Here is a 24,453-nt window from a genome sequence, read left to right on the forward strand (position 1 = left end):
GACAGGAACATCGCAGAGTGACAACACAGGCACAAAATAGCTGGAGGGGGCTGGTAGAAGCCCCAGGTAAGTTAAACTGGCTTTTTTTTCATTCACTTCAGGTTCTCTTTAAGGCTTTGTTCATAGTGACACAACTGATAATGCTCACGTTGTCCAGTACCGCGCTTCATGCATTGAGATGTTCTGATGGATTCCACCGCTCCACACTGCAGGTGCACCAATAAGAACATATTATTATTTAGTACGATCTTTCCCCGAATATAAGACACTGTCTTATATTCTTTTGCGGGGAGAAATATCTGCTAGGGCTTATTTTCGAGGCAGGGGGGCTAGACGCTATGTGTAATGGGGAGGCTCTTACCGCAACTCCCTTGTGGCTGCATCCCCCTCTATTCCAGGTAACTTCTCCGGTGTCAGCGGCGGCATAGTAATCAAGCTGTGAGGGCGCCCTTTGACCCTCACGGTGATGCTGCATGCAGTACGCTAAGTTGGCTCTGCGCTGGCGCTCCCTTCCTGTCATAGTCATGTGCGCCCAGCTGATGCGTTTCAGGTGCACATTAATTATTACAAGAGAGGAGGGCCAGCGCAGAGCCAACCTAGGTACTACGTGCAGCGTGAGGGTCATAGTGGGCCCTCACAGATTGATTACTATGCCGGCGCTGCTGACACCGGAGAAGTTACTTGGAACGGAGGAGAACGCAGCCACAACTGAGGTGCGGTAAGAGACCACACATCTCCCCATACACAATGCGTCCCACAGATAGGTCTTATTTTCGGGGTAGGTCTTATTTTAGGGGGAAACACGGTATTTATATAGCGCCACCATCTTCTACAGTGCTTTACAGAGTATATACAGGATCTTCTAAAAAAATTAGCATATTGTGATAAAGTTCATTATTTTCTGTAATGTACTGATAAACATTAGACTTTCATATATTTTAGATTCATTACACACAACTGAAGTAGTTCAAGCCTTTTATTGTATTTCTTATTGATGATTTTGGCATATAGCTCATGAAAACCCAAAATTTCTATCTCAAAAAATTTGCATATTTTATCCGACCAATAAAAGAAAGTGTTTTTAAAACAAAAAAAGTCAACCTTCAAATAATTATGTTCAGTTATGCACTCAATACTTGGTCAGGAATCCTTTTGCAGAAATTACTGCTTCAATGCGGCGTGGCATGGAGGCAATCAGCCTGTGGCACTGCTCAGGTGTTATGGAGGCCCAGGATGGTTCGATAGCGGCCTTAAAGGGACACTTAAGTCAAACAAAAAAAATGAGTTTTACTCACCTGGGGCTTCCAATAGCCCCCTGCAGCTGTCCGGTACCCTCGCCGTCTCCCTCCGATCCTCCTGGCCCCACCGGCAGCCACTTCCTGTTCCGGTGACAGGAGCTGACAGGCTGGGGACGCAAGTGATTCTTCGCGTTCCTGGCCACAATAGCGCCATCTATGCTGCTATAGCATATATCATATACCATATAGCAGCATAGAGGGTGCTTATGTGTCTGGGAACGTAAAGAATCACTCGCGTCCCCAGCCTGTCAGCTCCTGTCACCGAAACAGGAAGTGGCTGCCGGCAGGACCAGGAGGATTGGAGGGAGACAGCGAGGGCACCGGACAGCTGCAGGGGGCTATTGGAACCCCTAGGTGAGTAAAACTCATTTCTTTTGTTTGACTTAAGTGTCCCTTTAAGCTCATGTCAGGAGAGTTGGCAGGCCAATTGAGCACAGTAATACCATGGTCAGTAAACCATTTACCAGTGGTTTTGGCACTGTGAGCAGGTGCCAGGTCATGCTGAAAAATGAAATCTTCATCTCCATAAAGCTTTTCAGTAGATGGAAGCATGAACCCACTTTTGAACCAGAAACAGCGGCAGAAGCGCCTGACCTGGGCTACAGAGAAGTGGACAACTGGACTGTTGCTCAGTGGTCCAAAGTACTTTTTTCGGATGAAAGCAACTTTTACATGTCATTCAGAACTCAAGGTGCCAGAGTCTGGAGGAAGACTGGGGAGAGTGAAATGCCAAAATGCCTGAAGTCCAGTGTCAAGTACCCACAGTCAGTGATGGTCTGGGGTGCCATGTCAGCTGCTGGTGTTGGTCCACTGTGTTTTATCAAGGGCAGGGTCAATGCAGCTAGCTATCAGGAGATTTTGGAGCACTTCATGCCTCCATCTGCTGAAAAGCTTTATGGAGATAGATATTTTATTTTTTCAGCACGACCTGGTACCTGCTCACAGTGCCAAAACTACTGGTAAATGGTTTACTGACCGTGGTATTACTGTGCTCAATTGGCCTGCCAACTCTCCTGACCTGAACCCCATAGAGAATCTGTGGGATATTGTGAAGAGAAAGTTGAGAGACGCAAGACCCAACACTCTGCATGAGCTTAAGGCTGCTATCGAAGCATCCTGGGCCTCCATAACACCTGAGCAGTGCCACACGCTGATTGCCTCCATGCCACGCCGCATTGAAGCTGTCATTTCTGCAAAATGGTTTACCGACCAAGTATTGAGTGCATAACTGAGCATAATTATTTGAAGGTTGACTTTTTTTTGTTTTAAAAACACTTTTCTTTTATTGCTCGGATTAAATATGCTAATTTTTTGAGATAGGAAATTTGGGTTTTCATGAGCTGTATGCCAAAATCATCAATAAGAAATACAATAAAAGGCTTGAACTACTTCAGTTGTAGTGTAATAAATCTAAAATATATGAAAGTCTAATGTTTATCAGTACATTACAGAAAATAATGAACTTTATCACAATATGCTAATTTTTTTAGAAGATCCTGTATAGTCGGGTTCCTCAGAGGAGCTCACAATCTAATCCCTTCCATAGTCAAATGTCCATTGTAGTCTAAGGCCAATTTAGTTGGAAGCTAGTTAACCTATCTGTATGTTTTTGGGAAGGGAGGAAAACGGATTGCCGAGAGGAAACCCACGCAGACACGGGGAGAACATACAAACTCCTTGCGGACTATTACAATATAACTGCCATGCTTTTGCAATGCGATTATATTGTCCGATGCAATGCATCCCACTGCCGCACTGTTAACATAGCCGTAATCTAAAACCATCCACATTCATTGATTTCAAATAATAGAAGATAGTGGGTGGGCACATCCAGGGTAAAACTAGTGTTGGGCGAACACCTAGATGTTCGGGTTCGCGAACGTTCGTCGAACATCGCCGCGATGTTCGGGTGTTCGCGCCCAACTCCGAACATAATGGAAGTCAATGATGACCCGAACTTTCGTGCTTTGTAAAGCTTCCTTACATGCTACCTACCCCAAATTTGCAGGGTATGTGCACCGTGGGAGTGGGTACAAGAGGAAAAAAAATATTTGAAAAAGAGCTTATAGTTTTTGAGAAAATTGATTGTAAAGTTTCAAAGGAAAAACTTTCTTTTAAATGTGGAAAATGTCATGTTTCTTTGCACAGGTAACATGCTTTTTGTCGCCATGCAGTCATAAATGTAATACAGAGAAGAGGTTCCAGGAAAAGGGACCGGAAACGCTAACCCAGCAGCAGCAGCAGCACACGTGAGGGAACAGGAGGAGCCGCAGGAGGAGAAGGCCACGCTTTTTGAGACACAACATCCCAGGCCTTGCATGAGGACAAATAGCGTGCGGATATAGCAATGCTTTTTGCCGCCATGCAGTCATAAATGTAATAAAGATGAGAGGTTCAATAAACAGGGACCGGAAACGCTAACCCAGCAGCAGCAGCAGCACACGTGAGGGAACAGGAGGAGCCGCAGGAGGAGAAGGCCACGCTTTTTGAGACACAACATCCCAGGCCTTGCATGAGGACAAATAGCGTGCGGATATAGCAATGCTTTTTGCCGCCATGCAGTCATAAATGTAATAAAGATGAGAGGTTCAATAAACAGGGACCGGAAACGCTAACCCAGCAGCAGCAGCAGCAGCACACGTGAGGGAACAGGAGGAGCCGCAGGAGGAGAAGGCCACGCTTTTTGAGACACAACATCCCAGGCCTTGCATGAGGACAAATAGCGTGCGGATATAGCAATGCTTTTTGCCGCCATGCAGTCATAAATGTAATAAAGATGAGAGGTTCAATAAACAGGGACTGGAAACGCTAACCCATCACAGATGGTCATTGTTCATGTTACTTGGTTGGGGTCCAGGATTGTTGCGTAGTCGTTTCCAATCCAGGATTGATTCATTTTAATTTGAGTCAGACGGTCTGCATTTTCTGTGGAGAGGCAGATCCGCCGATCTGTGACGATGCCTCCGGCAGCACTGAAACAGCGTTCCGACATAACGCTGGTTGCCGGGCAAGCCAGCACCTCTATTGCGTACATTCCAGTTCGTGCCAGGTGTCTAGCTTCGATACCCAATAGTTGAAGGGTGCAGATGGATTGTTAAACACAGCTACGCCATCTGACATGTAGTCCTTGACCATCTTCTCCAAGCGATCGGTGTTGGAGGTGGATCTGCACGCTTGCTGTTCTGTGGGCTGCTGCTGCATGGGTGTCATAAAATTTTCCCACTCCAAGGACACTGCCGATACCATTCCCTTTTGGGCACTAGCTGCGGCTTGTGTTGTTTGCTGCCCTCCTGGTCGTCCTGGGTTTGCGGAAGTCAGTCTGTCGGAGTACAACTGGCTAGAGGAGGGGGAGGATGTCAATCTCCTCTCTAAAGTCTCCACAAGGGCCTGCTGGTATTCTTCCATCTTGACCTGTCTGACTCTTTCTTCAAGCAGTTTTGGAACATTGTGTTTGTACCGTGGATCCAGAAGGGTATAAACCCAGTAATTGGTGTTGTCCAGAATGCGCACAATGCGTGGGTCGCGTTCAATGCAGTCTAGCATGAATTGAGCCATGTGTGCCAGAGTCCTGCCAGAATCCTCATCATCCTCTTGTGAGCGTTGTGATAGTTGTTGTGATGCATCATAGTCGTCACCTTCTTCCTGGTCTGCTTCTGCTGACCATTCGCGCTGAATTGTGGAAGTCCAACGTGCACCGCTCTGGCCCTCGTCAGTGGTGGCAGGAAATTCCTGCTCCAACTCCAGCCGTTCCTCCTCCTCTTCTTCGTCATAGCTGCTGGGGCCAGCGTTTCCTGAGGCGGATGGCCTGATGTTGGTACCATCACGCTGATCGTTTTCTCCCTCAGATTCCCCCAGTTGCATCATGACAGCTGTTTCCTTGATTTTCAACATCGACCTCTTCAGTAAACACAGCAGTGGTATGGTAATGCTGACTAAAGAGTTGTCACTGCTCACAAGCAACGTGGATTGCTCAAAATTTTGGAGGACTTGGCAGAGGTCCAACATGTTGGCCCAATCGGATCCACAGAAGCTTGGCAGCTGTCCGGATGCGCCTCAGTACTGCGCCGTCATGTACTGGACCACTGCACTCTTCTGCTCGCAAAAGCGGGCTAGCATGTGCAGCGTAGAATTCCAGCGCGTAGGGACATCACACAGCAAGCGATGGTGGGGGAGATTGAAGCGCTCCTGCATCTTGGCGAGTGCCCCCGAAGCAGTACTGGAATTTCTGCAATGTTTGGCCACTCGTCGCACCTTCAACAGAAGATCGGCCACGCCTGGGTATGTCCTCAGGAACCGCTGAACTACTAGGTTCATCACGTGCGCCAGGCAAGGGATGTGTGTCAGCTTAGCCAACCTTAAAGCGCGAATGAGATTACTCCCATTATCACACTGACCATGCCCGGTTTCAGGTCCAGCGGTGCCAGCCACAAATCCGTCTGTTCCTTTATTCCCCTCCAAATTTCCTCCCGTGTGCTGCTTATCCCCAAGGCAGATCAGCTTCAGCAACGCTTGCTGACGCATGCCAACAGCTGTGCTGCACTGCTTCCACGATCCTACTGCTGTTGGGTTAGCGTTTCCGGATGAGGTACAGCTTTGAGATGCGTTGGAGGAGAAGGAGTCAGAGAGGTAGGTGCTGCTGTTGTTATCCAGTGGGAGGAACGGCGGTGCAGCTGTTTGCGGCGTGGGCAACACCCGCGCCGTAGCAGGTGAGGAATCGCTGCCAGGCTCCACAAGGTTCACCCAGTGCGCAGTAAGGGAGATGTATCGACCCTGGCCGAACGCACTCGTCCAGGTGTCAGTGGTGAGGTGAACCTTGCAGGCAACGGCATTCTTCAAGCTTCGGGTTATTTTGCTGACCACGTGCTCATGCAACTCAGGCACTGCAGAGCGCGCAAAGTGGTAGCGGCTGGGAACCACGTAACGTGGGATGGCCACTGACATCATGCCCTTGAAGCTGTTTGTCTCCACCACTCGATATGGCAGCATTTCGCAGGCCAGAAGCTTGGCTATGCTGGCTGTTACTGCCACGGCCCGGGGGTCATTTGCTGGCAATTTCCTCTTGCGCTCAAACATCTCCGACACAGACAACTGAACCGTAGCGCTGCACACGGAAGGGCTGTTGGTTGTTGTGTTTGATGAACACTGGGAGACCTCAAGAGCACTACTCCGGAAAGTGACAGTGTCAGCGTCGTCTGATGTTTGTGAATGTTGTGAACCACGCAATGGCTGGGCTACTGCTGCTGCTGAGGCGGGTCTGGTGGTGAGTCTGGTGAACCCAAGGGAGGCAGTGTTGCTGGTACCCTGTCCTGCCGCGTTTGCCCACAGAGTGGGATGTTTGGATAGCATGTGGCGGCTCATGCTGGTGGTGGAGAGGTTGTTAATACTTTTCCCCCTGCTCAGGCGGGTCTTGCACACCTTGCAAATCGCCATGGTAACATCCTCAGTGCAGTCTTCAAAGAAAGCCCAGACTTTGGAGCACCTGCCTTGCTGGCGATTTCTGTTTGCTCCTCTTTTGCCTCTCACTTGAACTTCCACGCTTGTGGTGCCTGAAATTGCGCGCCGCCTACCTTGTGGCACAAGGCGAACTCGTGCAGCAGTGGGTTCTTCAACAGACTCATCTGTGCTGCTGCTACGACGGCGATGTTCTCGTTCAGAAACAAAATCTGGGTCTATGTCCACATTGTCCATACCCTCCTCTTCCATCTCCTCAAACTCGTCATATGTCATTGTGTGGGGCCGCCGCCGTGGAGTAGAGCTCCCCAGAACAACCTCTGCGCAGCTCACTCCAACGTCGTCTTCCAGATCTTGTCGGCCGACCTCCTGCAATTGCAACCCCTCCTGCCCAACTTGCTCTGGGATTTGGGTTTCCGAGTCCTCCTCGGACTCGCCTTGTATTTCAGTGCGCGGTGCATTTCCCACAGTTAATGGTTGTGAATTCGGGCACAACATTTCTGGCTGTTCCTCCATTGACCTTTGAAAGGTGGAAGTTTGTTGGGCTGGGAATAGCTCCTGCGAATACCCCATTGTGTCCTGAGGTAATTCATCGGACTGGTTATCTGGCAGTTGTGTGCGTGGTGTCGCTGCCGGTTGTGTCAGCTTTGTGCCCACTGGCTCCTTGTAACTGGCTGAGGACTCGGACCTCGTGCGTGATGTGCTGGTGCTGCTTAACCCACTGCTGGACGCTTGAGAGGTCATCCAAGTAATTATCTGGTCCTGTTCTTTTGGATTTGTGAGGGTTGTTGTCCTGGACAACATGGGCGGTATTGAGTGGGTTTTCTTGGGTGCTCCCCTGTGGCCTGTACGTGAACCGTCAGGGGAAACACCTCTTCCCTCCCTCTTTCACCGGATTTCTTCCTCATTTCACTTATCCTTAAAGTACACGCTGACTGGCAGCAGTACAGTGGCAGTACAGAAATGCTATACAGTACCACTATTCCCAGCAGCGACACAGAGCACAATGCTATACAGTGGCGGGTGAGCGGTGTACCACTATTCCCAGCAGCGACACAGAGCACAATGCTATACAGTGGCGGGTGAGCGGTGTACCACTATTCCCAGCAGCGACACAGAGCACAATGCTATACAGTGGCGGGTGAGCGGTGTACTACTATTCCCAGCAGACACAGAGTGGCAGTAAACAGAATGCTATATAGTGTGGCTGAGCGAGGTACACAGAGTGGCAGTAAACAGAATGCTATATAGTGTGGCTGAGCGAGCGGTGTACTACTATTCCCAGCAGACACAGAACAGTAAACAGAATGCTATATAGTGTGGCTGAGCGGTGTACCACTATTCCCAGCAGCGACACAGAGCACAATGCTATACAGTGGCGGGTGAGCGGTGTACCACTATTCCCAGCAGCGACACAGAGCACAATGCTATACAGTGGCGGGTGAGCGGTGTACCACTATTCCCAGCAGCGACACAGAGCACAATGCTATACAGTGGCGGGTGAGCGGTGTACTACTATTCCCAGAAGACACAGAGTGGCAGTAAACAGAATGCTATATAGTGTGGCTGAGCGAGGTACACAGAGTGGCAGTAAACAGAATGCTATATAGTGTGGCTGAGCGAGCGGTGTACTACTATTCCCAGCAGACACAGAACAGTAAACAGAATGCTATATAGTGTGGCTGAGCGGTGTACCACTATTCCCAGCAGCGACACAGAGCACAATGCTATACAGTGGCGGGTGAGCGGTGTACCACTATTCCCAGCAGCGACACAGAGTACAATGCTATACAGTGGCGGGTGAGCGGTGTACCACTATTCCCAGCAGCGACACAGAGCACAATGCTATACAGTGGCGGGTGAGCGGTGTACCACTATTCCCAGCAGCGACACAGAGCACAATGCTATACAGTGGCGGGTGAGCGGTGTACCACTATTCCCAGCAGCGACACAGAGCACAATGCTATACAGTGGCGGGTGAGCGGTGTACTACTATTCCCAGCAGACACAGAGTGGCAGTAAACAGAATGCTATATAGTGTGGTTGAGCGAGGTACACAGAGTGGCAGTAAACAGAATGCTATATAGTGTGGCTGAGCGAGCAGTGTACTACTATTCCCAGCAGACACAGAACAGTAAACAGAATGCTATATAGTGTGGCTGAGCGGTGTACCACTATTCCCAGCAGCGACACAGAGCACAATGCTATACAGTGGCGGGTGAGCGGTGTACCACTATTCCCAGCAGCGACACAGAGCACAATGCTATACAGTGGCGGGTGAGCGGTGTACCACTATTCCCAGCAGCGACACAGAGCACAATGCTATACAGTGGCGGGTGAGCGGTGTACTACTATTCCCAGAAGACACAGAGTGGCAGTAAACAGAATGCTATATAGTGTGGCTGAGCGAGGTACACAGAGTGGCAGTAAACAGAATGCTATATAGTGTGGCTGAGCGAGTGGTGTACTACTATTCCCAGCAGACACAGAACAGTAAACAGAATGCTATATAGTGTGGCTGAGCGGTGTACCACTATTCCCAGCAGCGGCACAGAGCACAATGCTATACAGTGGCGGGTGAGCGGTGTACCACTATTCCCAGCAGCGACACAGAGCACAATGCTATACAGTGGCGGGTGAGCGGTGTACCACTATTCCCAGCAGCGACACAGAGCACAATGCTATACAGTGGCGGGTGAGCGGTGTACCACTATTCCCAGCAGCGACACAGAGCACAATGCTATACAGTGGCGGGTGAGCGGTGTACTACTATTCCCAGCAGACACAGAGTGGCAGTAAACAGAATGCTATATAGTCTGGCTGAGCGAGGTACACAGAGTCGCAGTAAACAGAATGCTATATAGTGTGGCTGAGCGAGCGGTGTACTACTATTCCCAGCAGACACAGAACAGTAAACAGAATGCTATATAGTGTGGCTGAGCGAGGTACACAGAGTGGCAGTAAACAGAATGCTATATAGTGTGGCTGAGCGAGCGGTGTACTACTATTCCCAGCAGACACAGAACAGTAAACAGAATGCTATATAGTGTGGCTGAGCGAGGTACACAGAGTGGCAGTAAACAGAATGCTGAGCGAGCGGTGTACTACTATTCCCAGCAGCGACACAATGACTGGGGGGACCCTGGCTAGCGTGGCTGGAGCGCGAACTACCCTGCCTGCCTACCCAAAGCTAAACCCACAGACAAATGGCGGAAATATGACGTGGTTCGGGTATTTATTTACCCGAACCACGTGACAGTTCGGCCAATCAGAGCGCGTTCGGGTCCGAACCACGTGACCCGTTCGGCCAATCACAGCGCTAGCCGAACGTTCGGGGAACGTTCGGCCATGCGCTCTTAGTTCGGCCATGTGGCCGAATGGTTTGGCCGAACACCATCAGGTGTTCGGCCGAACTCGAACATCACCCAAACAGGGTGATGTTCTGCAGAACCCGAACAGTGGCGAACACTGTTCGCCCAACACTAGGTAAAACTCCACTTTTATTAAATCACATTAAAACCAAGTTCCACGAATGCAAAAGGCAGCATGGGGAGAGGGGGAAGGATAAGAACGTACAGTCGAAAGCTGTTTCGTACCCTCACATGGGGCACTTCATCAGGACCTGATCCTGTCAATCTAGTTACTATTGGAACTGGATGGACGGTTTTTGGCTCCGGTGAGTCTGCTCTGCATAGCTGGGGCCTGTGCACCTTTTGTACTGTATTACTGAACACATCTTCCACATTCATCGATCCTCCTGAACTTGTCAGTTACATTTTACATAGAGGCGATCCTTTTTATTAGATCTACTGTAAAGCGTCATCGGACAATCGCAACCTGCGTAAAAATACATGGTCTCCCTAGTGTTTCCAGTTTCTGTTACACTTTATCAAATGAGCCAGTATTTGTAATTTCTCTAACTACACTGAAGCATGAAATACATAAAAATATCGCTTGCAGAAGTATTTGTACTGCGGAGGGGTTAGTTGTCAGGAGGGGGTGGGGAGGTTCTATGTGAGAGTAGGGTCAGGTTTAGCTGTAGAACAATATTGGTAACCTTGACCGTATTTTTGTATCGAAAATTACCACTGTAAAATAGTAGAATGTCTGTGAATGTACTGATATTGTTTCCTGGCGCCCAAACTTTCTGACACCTTTATTACACGTATGCAACTAACCCGCAATAGCATTTGTTTGTACTTGTGCTGCTGGTTATCCTTATTGTATCTATGCTGGGCAGTATGGCGGCGTAGTGGTTAGCACTCTTGCTTTGCAGCGCTGGGTCCACAGTTTAAATCCCAGCTGGGGCACGACCTGCATGGAGTGTGTATGTTCTCACCACCGTGTCTGTGTTGGTTTCCTCCCACATCCCAAAAACATACAGATAAGTTAATTGGCTTTCCCTTAAATTGGCCCTAGACAGACTATGATACATACACTACACAATACATACATAGACAAATGACTATGGTAGGGATTAGATTGTGAGAACCTCTGAGTTAAAGGAAACCAGAGCCGCTGTCAAATAAAATTTGTATACATACCTTGGGCTTCCTCCAGCCCCATCAGGGTTGCCAACTCATCCCTTTAACCCTCCTGGCGGTCTAATAAATTCTGCCAGGAGGCAGCGCAGCAGTTTTTTTTTTTTTTTAAATCATGTAGCGAGCCCAGGGCTCGCTACATGATAGCCGCTGCTCAGCGGCATCCCCCCGCCCGCTTCGATCGCCTTCGGCGATCTCCGATCAGGAAATCCCGTTCAAAGAACGGGATTTCCTGGAGGAGCTTCCCCCGTCGCCATGGCGACGGGGCAGGATGACGTCACCGACGTCGTGACGTCATTGGGAGTCCCGATCCACCCTTCAGCGCTGCCTGGCACTGATTGGCCAGGCAGCGCACGGGGTCTGGGGGGGGAGGGGGCGGCGCGGCGCGACGGATAGCGGCGATCGAGCGCCGGGCGGCAGCGATCGGTGTGCTGACGCAGCTAGCAAAGTGCTAGCTGCATGCAGCAAAAAAAAAATTAAGCAAATCGGCCCAGTAGGGCCTGAGAAAACCTCCTGCGCGGCTTACCCCAAACTACTTTCGGGGTTACTGCCAGGGAGGTTAAATACTGACACATCTAAGTTATACAGGTTCTGGGGCTTCTCACAGATAATCAGTAACTACATCTAACTAGCCACAAGGCATGTATAATTCATAAGCAACCGTGTTTAAAGGGATGCGTTGGCAACACTGAGCCCCATGCGCGCGGATCGCTCCCAGGCCACCATCCTCTTCTGCCTGCAGCTCCGGTACCGGGTCCCGTAACTTCCTCCAGTCGCGGCCAGTCTGTGCAAGAGAAGTGCGCTCTCTACGTGTCTCTCCGGTGGCTCCTGGACATATATACAACATATACAATCCACCCCCAGAGGTGCAGCTAAGGTTTTGGTGGCCCCATGCAGTCCATAACTTGAGGCCCCCATCCACGAAAGAAGCCACGTGAACGCTTCTAAAAAATGGATAGCCACACCTCAAAAGGTGAAAATGGGTGTGGCCAAAACATGATGTGGGTGGAGCCAAACACTAGCGGTTTCTAGCCTAAATTGCACCCAGGGCGAGGCGTAAAATGTGCCCCCAACGTGGAGACAGGTATAGGTGCCCGCAGTATAGGTAGCCAGCTATTGGTCCCCCCCAGTATAGGTAGCCCATATAGTTGCCCCCAGTATAGGTTAGATAGGTAGGTGCCCCCATATAGGTTAGATAGGTAGGTGCCTCCATTATAGGTAGCCAGTATATTGCCCCTGTATAGGTTAGATAGGTATATGCCCTCACTATAGATTAGATAGGTATATGGCCCCAGTATAGCTTAGATACAGTAGGTATATGACCCCAGTATAGGTTACATAGGTATATGCCCCTAGTATATGTTAGATAGGTATATGCCTCCAGTATAGCTTAGATAGGTATATGCCCCCAGTTTAGGTTAGATAGGTATATGTCCACAGTATAGGTTATATAGGAATATGCCCCCAGTATGTGCGCAGTGGCGGGGAGGCGCAGGCAAAGTGAAGTTTCCACTTACCTGCCTGGATCCTGCACACAGATTCTATCTTCAGCCTATCCCGGCGCGCGTTGCATCGGTAAGAGCTCCCCGTGATGACATGCGGTTACGTCATCACAGGGGGCGCTGTTACCATAGCGACAGACGCCGAGACAGGAAGTAGATAGAAGCTGGCAGGATCGAGGAAGGTAAGTGTGAAATTCTCTCCCCCCGCCGCTCCACCTGGTGACGGCACTCCAGCTGCCAGCAGCAGAGCGAGGCCTTCCGCAGTGTGAATCCCAAGCGGGGCTTGGCTTGCTTGTATGCTGGCGGCGCTCCTGCCCCCCCCCACTAACTTTACAACAAATATAATATGTCTGACTTGGGCTGTAGCTGGGGATACACTCCATTTGTTGTACAATTGGTGTGTGTGTGTGTGTGTGTGTGTGTGTGGGGGGGGGGGGGGGTTGTATATGTTGTATATCTGTCCAGCTGCCAGAGAGATATGTAGAGAGCACACTTCTCTTGCGTCAGGCTGGCCACGACTGGCAGAACTTACGGGACTCAGTACCAGAGCTAGAGAAGACTGAGGACGGCGGCGTGGGAGCAATCGGTGCGCATGCGGCTGGAGGAAGCCCAAGGTATGTATAAAATTGTATTTTACAGCAGCTCTGGTACACTTTAAAGAAAATCTGTAATGAAAAAAACTCCCCTGGGGCATACTCACCTCGGGTGGGGGAAGCCTCCGGATCCTATTGAGGCTTCCCCCGTCCTCCTCGGTCCCACGGCGGCGGAGAAAATCCTCCCGGAGCGGCGGCGATGTAAATATTTACCTTTTGGCTCCAGCGCAGGCGCAGTATCCGCTCTTCCCACGGAAATAGGGGAAAATAGCCAATCTCCGTTGGGCATCTCTACTGCACAGGCGCAAGTCTCCTGCGCCTGCGCAGTAGAGCGGACCCGACGGAGATCAGCTATTTTCGCCTATCTCCGTCAGAAGAGCTGCAACAGCGCCCCCGCTGGAGCCCGAAAAGGTAATTATTGCACAGGCTGTTGGATTTGTCGCCTGGGCTGCAGCGAGACCGCCGTGGGACACAGGAGGACGGGGGAAGCCTCGATAGGGTCCAGAGGCTTCCCCCTACCGAGGTGAGTATGCCCCAGGGGAGTTTTTTTTCAGTACAGGTTTTCATTAAGTGACAAGACAATACACTCTGTACAGCGCTGCGGAAGATGTCGGCACTACATAAATACAAAATATGTACAGCGCTACAAAAGATGTTGGTGCTCTATAAATAGAATAATAATAATAATATGATAATGGTTTCACAGGGCTGGGATAAACAATAGAATATGCATGAAATGTTTCACTGTCAAACCACCAAAAACTGCAAACTCAATGGCAGCCAGCAGAGGTGCAAGGAGAGCGCTGCTCCCCGGCAGGGGAAGGGTTAAGCAGGACGAGGCAGGCTGGAGGAGGGGTGATGTTGGTGAAGGATGGACATTCCCGTAGAGGAGACTGAGCAGCAGCACAGAGGGGAGAGCGGAGGAGAGCCAGGCTGGGCACACAGGCCTCTCTAGTCTCCACACTGGGATAACGAGGGACGCCAAGCCAAAGGGGGGCTCTTTCTGCTCGTGCATTGGAACGCCTGCTCGCTGGTTATGCATAGGATCCCATCCCTGTGTGCCCCTCCGGAGCGACTGATCCTTGCGTGCCCATCGCAGCAGAGCATCCCTTATGCTGGGCTCATTCTGCACGGCTGCACGGCACGAACACTGGGGACTTTCTGAAGGATCAGCATCAGGACTCCTGTCTGGGAAAGCACAGCTCACCATGCTCTTGATCACACCAGGCTGTAGAGCGCTAGATTTCTCCCGTTCACTGGTGCTTTTTTGGCAGAGCTTCCTTTGGATTGTATGTGCTGTGTGTGCAGAGGAGCAGTATTTCAATGTAGAGGTAAGCCAGTCTATTCCCGATTCCCTCCTACTGCCCTGTATCAGTCTACTTCCGATTCCCTCCTGCTGCTGCCCTGTACCAGTCTACTCCCGATTCCCTCCTGCTGCTGCCCTGTACCAGTCTACTCCCGATTCCCTCCTGCTGCTGCCCTGTACCAGTCTACTCCCGATTCCCTCCTGCTGCTGCCCTGTACCAGTCTACTCCCGATTCCCTCCTGCTGCTGCCCTGTACCAGTCTACTCCAGATTCCCTCCTGCTGCTACCCTGTACCAATCTACACCCGATTCCCTCCTGCTGCTGCCCTGTACTAGTCTACTCCCGATTCCCTCCTGCTTTCCTGGCCAGTTTACTCCTCATTCCCTCCTGCTGTCCTGGCCAGTCTAATCCTCATTCCCTGCTGCTGCCACCCTGGCCAGTCTACTCCCCATTCCCTCCTGCTGCCACCCTGGTCAGTCTACTCCCTAATTCCCTCCTGCTGCTACCCTGGCCAGTCTACTCCCCAATTTCCTCTTGCTGCTACCCTGGTCAGTCTACTTCTCATTCCCTCCTGTTGCCTTGGCCAGTCTGCTCCCCATTCCCTCTTGTTGCCTTGGCCAGTCTGCTCCCCATTCCCTCTTGTTGCCCTGGCCAGTCTGCTCCCCATTCCCTCTTGTTGCCCTGGCCAGTCTGCTCCCCATTCCCTCCTGTTGCCCTGGCCAGTCTGCTCCCCATTCCCTCCTGTTGCCCTGGCCCGTCTGCTCCCCATTCCCTCCTGTTGCCCTGGCCTGTCTGCTCCCCATTCCCTCCTGTTGCCCTGGCCAGTCTGCTCCCCATTCCCTCATGTTGCCCTGTCCAGTCTACTCCCCATTTCCTCCTGCTGCTACCCTGGCCAGTCTACTCCCTATTTTCTCCTGCCACCCTGGCTGCTGGGATGCATAATAGCACTGAATCCAACTCAGATGGGTTACCAGGTTCTCAACTGTTTGGCGTACTGGTGGTCCTGGTACAGAAGTTGCTGATCTGTTACCATCAAGGAGGTTCACATAATAGTGTATAAACATTTTGGAAATGCATGATAATGTATAAGATATATAAATTAACCACATTTAGGAATATAGCCTGTGTAGATGATCCATTATTTTATTATTTATTGTATTTATAAAGCGCCAACATATTACGCAGCGCTGTATTTTATGGGCAATCTAATCTTCTACAAGAATGCTGGATAGTGGCTGGCATCACTGTTCTGCATGGAGGATAACCTGTAGGTCTGGGCACTGTATCCTTCATTCATTTTTTTAGGAGTATAGATACAATCACAGTTTTGGTCTACATAAAAAGCCAATCTTTGTGGTTCCCAATTGCAGGAAATAATAATAAAAAAGTTAGATTGAGAACCCTGTACAGAATGTGACAGCAAACAGTACATGTGTAGCATGCAGAGGTTTGGGCTGCCACTCAGTGGGTACATCTGTTTGGCATGCTTGTCTGGCATGCTGTATTGCATTTTTCTCACAGGCGTGCATCCAACTGTTGGTCATGTAAGTGATTTCATGTCATAAAACTGTAAGATTTTTGAATGAGACTTTTATCTTGGTTGATGTTATGGGTGGGAATGGAGGTACACCTGGGAAGGGCATAGAGGCAGCTGCCTATGGCATCTTAGTGACACAATAGGGAGAAGAAAGTGCATTTATGTGCATGTGACAGACAACTGTATGAGACTTCTCTATACATCTTTTCTCAGACTGTTTTAATAGACTTGATAATATTACAAAATGCAACATTTTGTTACTACTGGTTTGGCTAGTATTGGTTGTAGCAGGGCTAAACTTGGGTATGGCTAGAAGTGGTTTGGGCAAGGGGGTGGTAATATCTCAGACTTTGCCCTTGCAGTAGAATTTCTTGGCTATACCTTCTGGGTGTGCCCTGTGTTCCCTCCAGTGCAGAGTGTGCTGTGCTTATTGATGTACCCATCCCTCTACAATTCATTACTTAAAGAGACACTGAAGCAGAAAAAAAATATATGATATAGTGAATTGGTTGTGTACTATGAATAATTACTAGAAGATTAGCAGCAAAGAAAATATTCTCATACTTTTATTTTCAGGTATATAGTGTTTTTTCTAACATTGCATCATTCTATAATATGTGCAGATTACACAACACTCAGCATTCAAAATGAGTCTTTCAGAGCAGTTTGTGAAGTAATGACCTCTCCTCTAGCAGAGGAAAAGTAAACAGTTCACTTACAGTTGAGATAATAAAAGTCAGATAACAGCCCTCTCCACGACTAACTTAGTCGGAGAGCTTAATGGCTTGTTTGCATAGAGATAACAACTGGAGTTTCTCAACTCTTCCTGTACTGGAAACAATTAGACTGATGTATCTGATCTTAATGTTTTATTTCTTAGCTGTACTACACATACAAATCATAATATCATCATTTTTTTTTTCCGCTTCAGTGTCTCTTTAAAGGACTCCTAAACTTTTCACCGTCTCCAGCCCACACCTGCTGCATTGCAGTGGGACGAAACATGCGTTGCGGCACAATTGCCGTGCGTCATGCGCCAACGTGTGTCATAACGCACGACTGTTAACAAATGGCAACACAAGTTTGCTTGAAAATTATGAGAAATTGAATCGTGGTACACATGCGCCTTTTTATGAACCTTGCGCCTTTTAAGGGGCACCTGAGCATATATAGAGTGGAAATTGCCATCCAGAATTGATCCGCTGTGCGTTGTACCGCATTTGACTTTTTGGGACTTTGTTGCGGTGTGACTTTTTTTCACCGCTACTATAACGTGACCCATTTGGTGTTTAAGGGCGATAAGAGGCAGAGGATCAGCAGGACAGTCCAGCAATGTGTATTAGTTAAAGTAGCCTCCATATCCCTCTTACTCCAGGTGCCCTTTAACCCTTTAGCAGCCAATATATTTAGGGGCTCGCAAGTGCTCCGGGCCAATTTATTTTAGCCCAATTTTTTTTGTTCTTATTTGTTTCGTTTCCCTGCTTCTAATTAGTACAGCTGTTATGTGTATTCATGGCTGCTTGTCACTAGGGGGCAGAGTGGGACAGTAACAGAAGACTTTCAATTTCTGTATTTAGAAGTAGTAGAGAGAGAGCAATGCATTCCAAGAATTTGCAGCACGAGTTCTGCCCACTGAGGTCAAAAGCAGTTCACTATCTCAAACGAGATAACTCTATTGAATCGGCTAATGGGTAAAGAAAACCTTTCCTACCAGACATTATCTATCATACCCAAGGCTTCCATGCTGTCCCAGAGGCTGATACGGCCTGTACTGCACAAACTCCGCGAGTTCTGCGCCAGAGCACACCTTATAATGACGTATCTGCCATGGAACAAGCACTGCTTTCAGGAGGGAAAAGTCATTTTGTAATTAACTGTTATTAAAAAAATGATCGCTCCCTTTCAATCTGCAACCAATTGCGAATGTTAAAAATTGACAGCTACAACCACGCTTATGTTCTGCTTGGGGTAAAGAAACTCCACCTTGCTGCACGACTAATTAGCTGGGCAGATCAAAAGCCGTTGTTACTCAGTTTTGTCAGTTTTATCACTCAGTTTTATCTCAGTTTTATAACTTGTTCCAGGCCCGCATTTACATTTCAAGAACCCATAGGCACAGAAGTTTTTGTGCCCTTTGTTGCCCTAAACTCCGCCCACCACTGAAGTCATAGCGTGACTCCCACTAAAAATGTGTTAGCTGCCCCCGTTCCCTGCCACCTCCCCCTTCCCCTGACCGGCATGCCTGCGCTCACATTCCTGCAGTCACGCTGATGTCACTGCCCCCATTTGATATCTAATATCTCATGCAGTCCTCCATGCTCTGGGGGAGGTGATATCAGCGATCCAGGATAGTAAGCGCGGGTTCAGGTAACCCTTTTCAGCCGCCCCTAAGCACACTGGCACCTCTAGGCTTGTGCCCAGTGTGCCTAGTGCTAACTCCTGCACTAATCCATTGACTAGCAGCAAACTTTGATTTTCCTGCCAGTTTCTGTTAGAAACATAGAGCAACTGTGTTTTTATATGCCCGTAAAAACAAAAGTAAGCAAGCTTAAATAGTGTCACATTGCAAAATGCAGAACTGAACTTAATGCATTAACTCAATTTGAACCCGAATCTGATGAGATAAATAATTATATTTATCCTCCGACTCCTAAAAATGATTCTTTTTTAATTATTTCATGGTTTTATTTTATATTTAATCATTTATAAAGTAGGTTGAATATTTTACTCTCTCTAATCAGTGGCAGCCTAAGAAGTGTCTCAGAGTTAGAAAAAGGTCATTAGTTCATGTATTTTATCTCTTCCTGCCCTCAGAAGTTGTATTCTGCCAGAAAAACTTGTATGACTGTAATCTGCTTACCAGTGATGTTTACTATGATACTGACAAGGTACCGCCAAGACAGAAGCTATCACATCTATGCCTAGAAATTAACTCTCTCGGGAACCAAAATAAAACAAGTAAAACAGCCAGGTTATTAACCACTTAGTGACATGCAGGCGTATTAAAACGTCCTGCTGGAGCCTCTTAATGGCTCCAGGACATTTTAAAACGTCATGCACTGCTGCTGCTCCCGTGCGTGCTCCTGTGCACACTCCCGTGTGCGCGTGAAAACAGTGAAAAAAGCACCCCCCCCCCCAAAAAAAAATACACCTTTATTTCCAAATACTATATTGTCACCATACTTTGTACTAGGGACATAATTAAAATCTTATGATAACCAGAACAAATAGGCAGATAATATGTGTGGGTTTTATATACAGTAGCAGTGTTTATATTGAAAATATAGGGGATGAAATTGGACAAACTGTATTTTTTCATTTTTTCCTTGCTCTCCCCTTTTAAAATGCATAGAAAATAAAGTAATTACTAAAAACAAATATCAACCACAAAATCCCAATTGGTGGTGAAAAAAAAACAAGATATAGATTATTTAATTGTGATTAGTAGTGATTAAGCTATTGGCAAATGAAAGGGATGAGCACTGAAAGGTGAAAATCGGTCTTGTCCATTAGGGTAAAAACCGTCTTGTGGTTAATATGCTTCGTACTGTACATACATGTTTATCTGATCATTTTACATATTGCCCTGGGTACACTTTAACTTAGAACTTAGCATTTGCTGCCAGGCCAGCTACCATCATTTCCACTAACTAACCCAGTACTGGCTGTGTGACCTCTGGGAGAGGTAACACTCCTTAAAATGACCAATGCCATTGAGGAGACTCATGCTGTGTATAGCTGTAGCCAGGCTTCCCTCCCATTCAGAGAATGGATCAACAGCTGAACAGGCGCTGTGCTGGAGCCTGCAGTTACTGTGCTTTGTTCAGGGAGGATGTTTATTTCAGCAGCACAAACAAGGAAACTTGAGCGGTTTGAAGGCTCAGTGGTGTACATGGCTACCTAGTTACCATGGGAGGTCTGCACAATGCATCTGTAGCACTGATGTCAGCTGCTGTCTGCTGTCTCTCCCATTGTAGTGTTCATCATGCCATTCTTTGTTTTGCAGCCAGAGTGAAGTACAGTAAGATACAGTAGTTGTCTTTGTGAGGCAGATTCTTTAGAGGGCAGTCTACCACAATGGTTATTGGAAGTCTTACTGCACAAATCTTCTGTGTCTTACAACCGGTTGTGCCTATAGGGTTTATGGGGGTATGAAGTGCGGTCTGGCAGCTGCTGGGATACTTACAAAGTGCAAACCAGTATACTAAACAGTTCTCATACTGTGTGCTTCAAAATACCTTAGTTTATATAAGACTGTACTGCGCATGTGGGGCTATGTGTGATGTATAAATTACATTTTAAAATTGGGGTATCTGTGTAAAATATGTACACTGGGTCAGTAGTTTTAAGGTGTCCATTAAAGGTCCAATTCCATGGCCGATCAATCGTTTCTGATCGCCACGGCAATCAATAGGAAAAAATAGGTCATGCCCATTAACCATTTGACCAATATGCTACTGTGGATTAAACCCACACATTTTATTTGCCCATTTGTCCCGGCTATTACGTTTAAATTACATCCCTAGTACAATGTATAACCGCTTTGGCGAAAATATTTTATTTGGAAATAAAGGTGTTTTTTTTTTTCTGTTTTGCATTCGTTTAGACTGTATCATTAATCACGAGCCCTTATTTGCGAAAATAACAGCAATATACACTCATGACATACATATTAAAAGAAAGTTGAGTCCCTAACCTAAGGTAACTATTTTTGTATTTTGTGTTAGTGTAATTAATTTTTGTGTGTAATGTGGTAACTGGGGGGGGGGGGGGGGTGAGGGATGTTAATTGGGGACTTATTTATTTGTATTTAACCACTTGAGGACCTAGGGCTTTCTACCCCTTAAGGACCAGCCACTTTTTTTCCATTCAGACCACTGCAGCTTTCACGGTTTATTGCTCGCTCATACAACCTACCACCTAAATGAATTTTGGCTCCTTTTCTTGTCACTAATAAAGCTTTCTTTTGGTGCTATTTGATTGCTCCTGCGATTTTTACTTTTTATTATATTCATCAAAAAAGACATGAATTTTGGCAAAAAAAAGATTTTTTTAACTTTCTGTGCTGACATTTTTCAAATAAAGTAAAATTTCTGTATACATGCAGCGCGAAAAATGTGGACAAACATGTTTTGGATAAAAAAAACCCATTCAGTGTATATTTATTGGTTTGGGTAAAAGTTATAGCGTTTACAAACTATGGTGCAAAAAGTGAATTTTCCCATTTTCAAGCATCTATGACTTTTCTGACCCCTTGTCATGTTTCATGAGGGGCTAGAATTCCAGGATAGTATAAATACCCCCCAAATGACCCCATTTTGGAAAGAAGACATCCCAAAGTATTTACTGAGAGGCATAATGAGTTCATAGAAGATATTATTTTTTGTCACAAGTAAGCGGAAAATGACACTTTGTGACAAAAAAAAAAAAAAGAAAAAAGTTTCCATTTCTTCTAACTTGCGACAAAAAAAAAAAATGAAATCTGCCACGGACTCACCATGCCCCTCTCTGAATACCTTGAAGGGTCTACTTTCCAAAATGGGTCATTTGTGGGGTGTGTTTACTGTCCTGACATTTTGGGGGGTGCTAAATTGTAAGCACCCCTGTAAAGCGTAAAGGTGCTCATTGGACTTTGGACCCCTTAGCGCAGTTAGGCTGCAAAAAAGTGCCACACATGTGGTATTGCCATACTCAGGAGAAGTAGTATAATGTGTTTTGGGGTGTATTTTTACACATATCCATGCTGGGTGGGAGAAATATCTCTGTAAATGACAATTTTTTAATTTTTTTTACACACAATTGTCCATTTACAGAGATTTTTCTCCCACTCAGCATAGGTATGTGTAAAAATACACCCAAAAACACATTATACTACTTCTCCTGAGTACGGCGATACCACATGTGTGGCACTTTTTTGCACCCTAACTGCACTAAAGGGCCCAAAGTCCAATGAGTACCTTTAGGATTTCACAGGTCATTTTGAGAAATTTCGTTTCAAGACTACTCCTCACGGTTTAGGGCCCCTAAAATGCCAGGGCAGTATAGGAACCCCACAAATGACCCTATTTTAGAAAGAAGACACCCCAAGGTATTCCGTTAGGAGTATGGTGAGTTCATAGAAGATTTTATTTTTTGTCACAAGTTAGCGGAAAATGACACTTTGTGAAAAAACACAATTAAAATCAATTTCCGCTAACTTGTGACAAAAAAATAAAATCTTCTATGAACTCGCTATACTACTAACGGAATACCTTGGGGTGTCTTCTTTCTAAAATGGGGTCATTTGTGGGGTTCCTTTACTGCCCTGGCATTTTAGGGGCCCTAAACCGTGAGGAGTAGTCTTGAAACGAAATTTCTCAAAATGACCTGTGAAATCCTAAAGGTACTCATTGGACTTTGGACCCTTTAGCGCAGTTAGGGTGCAAAAAAGTGCCACACATGTGGTATCGCCGTACTCGGGAGAAGTAGTACAATGTGTTTTGGGGTGTATTTTTACACATACCCATGCTGGGTGGGAGAAATACCTCTGTAAATGGACAATTGTGTGTAAAAAAATCAAAAGATTGTCATTTACAGAGGTATTTCTCCCACCCAGCATGGGTATGTGTAAAAATACACCCCAAAACACATTATACTACTTCTCCCGAGTACGGCGATACCACATGTGTGGCACTTTTTTGCACCCTAACTGCACTAAGGGGCCCAAAGTCCAATGAGTACCTTTAGGATTTCACAGGTCATTTTTGTTTCAAGACTACTCCTCACGGTTTAGGGCCCCTAAAATGCCAGGGCAGTATAGGAACCCCACTAATGACCCCATTTTAGAAAGAAGACACCCCAAGGTATTCCGTTAGTAGTACGGTGAGTTCATAGAAGATTTTATTTTTTGTCACAAGTTAGTGAAAAATGACACTTTGTGAAAAAAAACCCAATAAAAATCAATTTCCGCTAACTTTTGACAAAAAATAAAATCTTCTATGAACTCGTCATACACCTAACAGAATACCTTGGGGTGTCTTTTTTTCTAAAATGGGGTCACTTGTGGGGTTCCTATACCGCCCTGGCATTTTACGGGCCCAAAACCGTGAGTAGTCTGGAAACCAAATGTCTCAAAATGACTGTTCAGGGGTATAAGCATCTGCAAATTTTGATGACAGGTGGTCTATGAGGGGGCGAATTTTGTGGAACCGGTCATAAGCAGGGTGGCCTTTTAGATGACAGGTTGTATTGGGCCTGATCTGATGGATAGGTGTGCTAGGGGGTGACAGGAGGTGATTGATGGGTGTCTCTAGGTGTGATTAGAGAGGGGGAATAGATGCAAGCAATGCACTGGCGAGGTGATCAGGGCTGAGGTCTGAGGGCATTCTGAGGGTGTGGGCGGGTGATTCATTGAGTGCCCTAGGGGCAGATAGGGGTCTAATCTGATAGGTAGCAGTGACAGGGGGTGATTGATGGGTAATTAGTGGGTGTTTAGGGTAGAGAACAGATGTAAACACTGCACTTGGGAGGTGATCGGACGTCGGATCTGCGGGCGATCTATTGGTGTGGGTGGGTGATCAGATTGCCCGCAAGGGGCAGGTTAGGGGCTGATTGATGGGTGGCAGTGACAGCGGGTGATTGATGGGTGGCAGTGACAGCGGGTGATTGATGGGTGGCAGTGACAGGGGGTGATTGATGGGTGGCAGTGACAGGGGGTGATTGATGGGTGATTGATAGGTGATTGACAGGTAATCAGTGGGTTATTACAGGGGAGAACAGATGTAAATATTGCACTGGCGAATTGATAAGGGGGGGGTCTGAGGGCAATCTGAGCGTGTAGGCGGGGGATTGGGTGCCCGCAAGGGGCAGATTAGGGTCTGATCTGAAGGGTAACAGTGGCAGGTGGTGATAGGGGGTGATTGATGGGTAATTAGTGGGTGTTTAGAGGAGAGAATAGATGGAAACACTGCGCTTGGGTGGTGATCTGATGTCGGATCTGCGGGCGATCTATTGGTGTGGGTGGGTGATCAGTTTGCCCGCAAGGGGCAGGTTAGGGGCTGATTGATGAGTGGCAGTGACAGGGGGTGATTGATGGGTGGCAGTGACAGGGGGTAATTGATGGGTGATTGACAGGTGGTTGACAGGTGATCAGTGGGTTATTACAGGGAAGGACAGATGTAAATAATGCCCTGGCGAATTGATAAGGGGGGGTCTGAGGGCAATCTGAGCGTGTAGGCAGGTGATTG

At 47.4% G+C, this 24,453-nt stretch overlaps 1 protein-coding gene across 2 annotated transcripts in view; it reads left to right on the top strand.

The window, feature by feature from the left end:
• The first annotated feature begins 14,278 nt into the window (after nt 1-14,278).
• Nucleotides 14,279-24,453, top strand: part of MMP16 (matrix metallopeptidase 16) — a 262,120-nt gene continuing 251,945 nt past the window's right edge. For both annotated transcript variants that reach the window (XM_068237616.1, XM_068237617.1), the window contains exon 1: nt 14,279-14,716. In XM_068237616.1, coding sequence (XP_068093717.1) covers nt 14,498-14,716 — 219 coding nt within the window. In that variant the 5' untranslated portion in view covers nt 14,279-14,497. The remainder of the gene's footprint in view (nt 14,717-24,453) is intronic.

The sequence above is a fragment of the Hyperolius riggenbachi genome, chromosome 5 (genome assembly GCF_040937935.1).
Source record: "Hyperolius riggenbachi isolate aHypRig1 chromosome 5, aHypRig1.pri, whole genome shotgun sequence".
Classification (NCBI taxonomy): Eukaryota; Metazoa; Chordata; class Amphibia; order Anura; family Hyperoliidae; genus Hyperolius; species Hyperolius riggenbachi.